General features: G+C 36.7%; 1 protein-coding gene across 1 annotated transcript; it reads left to right on the top strand.

Moving 5' to 3' along the window:
- The first annotated feature begins 685 nt into the window (after positions 1-685).
- Positions 686-1642, top strand: LOC122688074 (olfactory receptor 1030). The gene has a single exon (XM_043893899.1). It carries the CDS (start codon positions 686-688, stop codon positions 1640-1642), a length of 957 nt encoding a protein of 318 aa, XP_043749834.1.
- Positions 1643-4035: the final 2393 nt, after the last annotated feature.

Below are 4035 nucleotides of genomic sequence, written 5' to 3'. Positions count from 1 at the left end.
GGAGATGAGTGATCAGTAAAATAGGCCTCAGTAATTTTTCTTCAAATTCCTATAATGTGGGGCTCTAATACTCAGAGGTAAAGAATCCACCTGCCAATGCAGGAGATGCGGGTTCAATCCCTGGGTCAGGAAGATCCCCTTAAGAAGTAAATGGCAAGCTTCCAGTGGTTAAGACTCTGCTTCCACTGCAGGGGGCACAGGCCAGGTCCCTGATACCTGGTCAGGTAACTAAGATCCTGCATGTGGCATGACTAATAAACAAATAAATATGCACATACTATTAAAGACTGCAAAAGTGTTTCCAAACATGTTCACCATTTTGTCCAGAATCATCCCTGGGGCCAATGATGAATCTACAATTTTATAGCAATCTGTAAGCAACAGTTGGTGGTTGAAGCCATTTTAAGACAGACTTTGGGTCATAATTCCCTCATTCCAAAATAAGGTGGAGACACTGGAGCCATTCTGTTTGGGAATCATCTGCACATTGTATACCTAGTTATTAGGGGTTATGACCTTATTAAAAGTCTTACCTCCTACAGTCTTAGACTATGTCTGATAATAGCTAAGCATGAGGGTAGCTGAGGGTAGAAGAAAAAGAGAGAAAGGGAATACAAGAAAGAGAGAGAAGAAATGTATGATGGACTTCTCATTCACTTCTTATTTTAATTTATCTAAGTGAACAATGCTGGCACCTAAGAAAATGGGCAGAAGAAATTCCACCTTGGTGACTGAATTTGTTCTCTTGGGATTAACAGATCGTCCAGATCTTCAGCCCATCCTCTTTGTGCTGTTCCTGGGGATCTATCTGATCACCATGGGAGGGAACCTTGGGATGTTGCTATTGATCAGGATAGATCCGCGTCTCCACACCCCTATGTACTTCTTTCTTGCTAGTTTGTCCTGCTTGGATTTGTGCTATTCCACTAACGTGACTCCCAAGATGTTGGTGAACTTCTTATCAGAGAAAAAAACCATTTCCTACACTGCTTGTTTAATCCAGTGCTATTTTTTCATTGCCATGGTGATTACTGAATATTACATGCTAGCTGTGATGGCTTATGATAGGTACATGGCCATCTGTAATCCTTTGATTTATAGCAGCAAGATGTCTAAAGGGGTCTGCATTTGCCTGATTGCTGGTCCATATACCTACGGATTCCTTAGTGGCCTGATGGAAACCATGTGGACATACCACTTGACTTTCTGTGGCTCCAATGTCATTAATCACTTCTATTGTGCTGACCCACCCCTCATTCGACTCTCCTGCTCTGATACTTATATTAAGGAGACATCCATGTTTGTGGTGGCAGGATTTAACCTCTCCAACTCTCTTCTCATAATCCTCATCTCCTACATCTTTATTCTCACTGCCATCTTGAGGATGCGTTCTGCTAAAGGCAGGCACAAAGCTTTTTCCACCTGTGGGTCCCATCTGGTGGCAGTGACTGTGTTTTATGGGACCCTGTTCTGTATGTACGTTAGACCTCCCACAGACCAGTCAGTGGAGCAGTCCAAAATCATTGCTATTTTCTACACTTTTGTAAGCCCTATGTTGAACCCCATCATTTATAGTTTGAGGAACAAGGATGTGAAACAAGCTTTTTGGAAACTGATCAGAAGAAAGGTACTTTTGAACTAAACTTGCATTGTTTTTTTCTTTATGTATTAAATAAAAGTTATATTTATGAGAACCAGATCCAATGTTTAACTGTATTGCAGAAATGTCGATTTTAAATCCATGATTAAAAGCTATAAGCTAATGACAGAAAAGCTAAAGACTCAGTTTATAGTTTTACAGGTGACATGGGAGTGCATTGTGTGCAAAAGGTTGGGCATTATATATGTAGGTATTTTACTTTTACGTGTATATCTGTATATATACATTAATTTTACATTAAAAGTTATACATTCTCATAGTAAAACATTTAATCTCTAAAAGAATATAAAGTAAAATATTTCCTTTTCTTTGCCCCACTCTGATCTTCCAATCTTGCTTCTCGAATTTACCATTATTAACATTTCTTTATATTTCTAGAATATTTCTCTATATCCACAAATCAATGTATGATATGGCCATATATGTACATATATATACAAAATTGTTAATAACACATGTTGACTATGGTGAGCTAAGTTATAGTATTTTATAATTTTGTAGCATTTATCATGCAGGGTCTTTGATCCCATGGTTTAGAAGAATGTGATCACAACTGCTGATAAGACTTGCTGTCACCTCGGGGAGACAATGTGTGATGGCACCCTCATGTCCATGAATGACACCCATTTATTTTTCTCCACCTGTGACAGACATTTTCAATTAGACAGTTTCCTCCTTAGGCCATAACAGAAAACAAACATTTCCAAACAATTTATTTTTATTTATTAATTCCTGAAACAAAGAATGGTTCAAACAAAGATTTAGGGTTTGTCTCCGGAGGAATTATATCATCTCTAGAGTTTATCAACGTCATTCTGACCTCCTAGGGTTTTCATGCTTTCTCTCCTCTCTAGTAATCTATTTTTTCAGGATGTGGCAGATATTTTCTGTCTATACCATGGTTCAAATTTTACCCACAATTGTCCTTTGTCACAATTAATTCTTATATATCCAAGTTGATGAATGTTTAGCCGGTATCTACAATGAGCCAAGAACTGCTTCACGTACCAAGGAACCTTCAAGGAGCACTAGTGTTGCACAGTTTCTTGAAACTGTAAACATACAAGTCAAAAAATTGTGTTAAGTGCTATAATAAAGAAAAGGAATGAGCTGATGCTATAGAGGAAATAATCCATTTATTCTGAGTAAATTGAAGTGAGTCTGATAATTGCACAAAACAAAAACATTCATCTTTTATGCACCTGCCAAAATATACCAATAAGTCCCATTCAATATTATGTCAGGCCAGGCAGTGTCTGAACAAAATCAGTGTCCAATGTTACTTTCAAAGGAAAAGGATGACACAAATATTATTATTCCCCCAACTGACACCTTTCTTTCTCATTTGTATTTCAAAGCATCCTTTTCACCTTAGAGCTTATTTTTGCTCAATATTTTTATAGTCATTAATTCTGTGTTATCCCATACAATTATTTCAATCTTTCCATTACTAGATATTGTTATTGAAATAGCTTTATTTTGAAAGTCAGATTGCTTATAAATTTTGTTAAAACATACATACAAATAAATAGCTATTCTTTTAACTTTTAACATTCAATTTATAGTTTGTTGAATTCCACTTAAATATCTAGAGAGCTATTGTTTTTAAGAATACAAACATATTCAGTTATGTAAAACTAGCCCTTTTATTATTTCAAATGTTGTGATCCCAGGGTCCATGTCTCTATCTTTACAATCTAGACAAGCTTGACACTAAATAAAAGTCCAGTAATGACTGCAGCATTAAAAAAATGTCCATTTTGAAAGTGAACAAAGTGCCTCCCTTTTTGCAAATATAAGAAAGTTTTTGGAAGGACCAAGTGACTCTGAGGAAACATTATTTATAAGTCAACAGTACTGTTCAGAAATTCAGGTGACCCATGCGGTCATTGATGTTTATAAATGACATTAGCAATATGGTGCTCATAGTTATGTACTCATGCACACAAGTTTGAGACATAAGAGGATTTCACCCACTACTTTCATGAACTGACTAATTGGCATCTGATAACCTGTCTTTTTAGTTTCTATTGAACACTGTGTTGGCCATAGAATAAGTATGTGCTCATGAAATGCTTTTTGAAGTAGTGAGGTATTTCAGTAGACCCTGGGTTTCCCTGGTAACTCAGACGGTAAAGAATCTGCCTGCAATGCAGGAGACCCGGGTTCAATCCCTGGGTTGGGAATATCCCCTGGAGAAGGAGATGGCAACCCACTCCAGTATTTTTGCCTGGAGAATCCAATGAACAGAAGACCTTGAATTTTTACCTAAAAATTAGGGAATCACTTTATTAATGATAAAGTCTCTCTTGAAAAATGTTAGAACAGTCTCTTAAATCATTGTTCTCCTTTTAAAGTTAAATCTGACAGATCCT

The sequence above is a fragment of the Cervus elaphus genome, chromosome 32 (genome assembly GCF_910594005.1).
Source record: "Cervus elaphus chromosome 32, mCerEla1.1, whole genome shotgun sequence".
NCBI lineage: Eukaryota > Metazoa > Chordata > Mammalia > Artiodactyla > Cervidae > Cervus > Cervus elaphus.
This window is presented reverse-complemented; position numbering and strand designations above follow the sequence as displayed.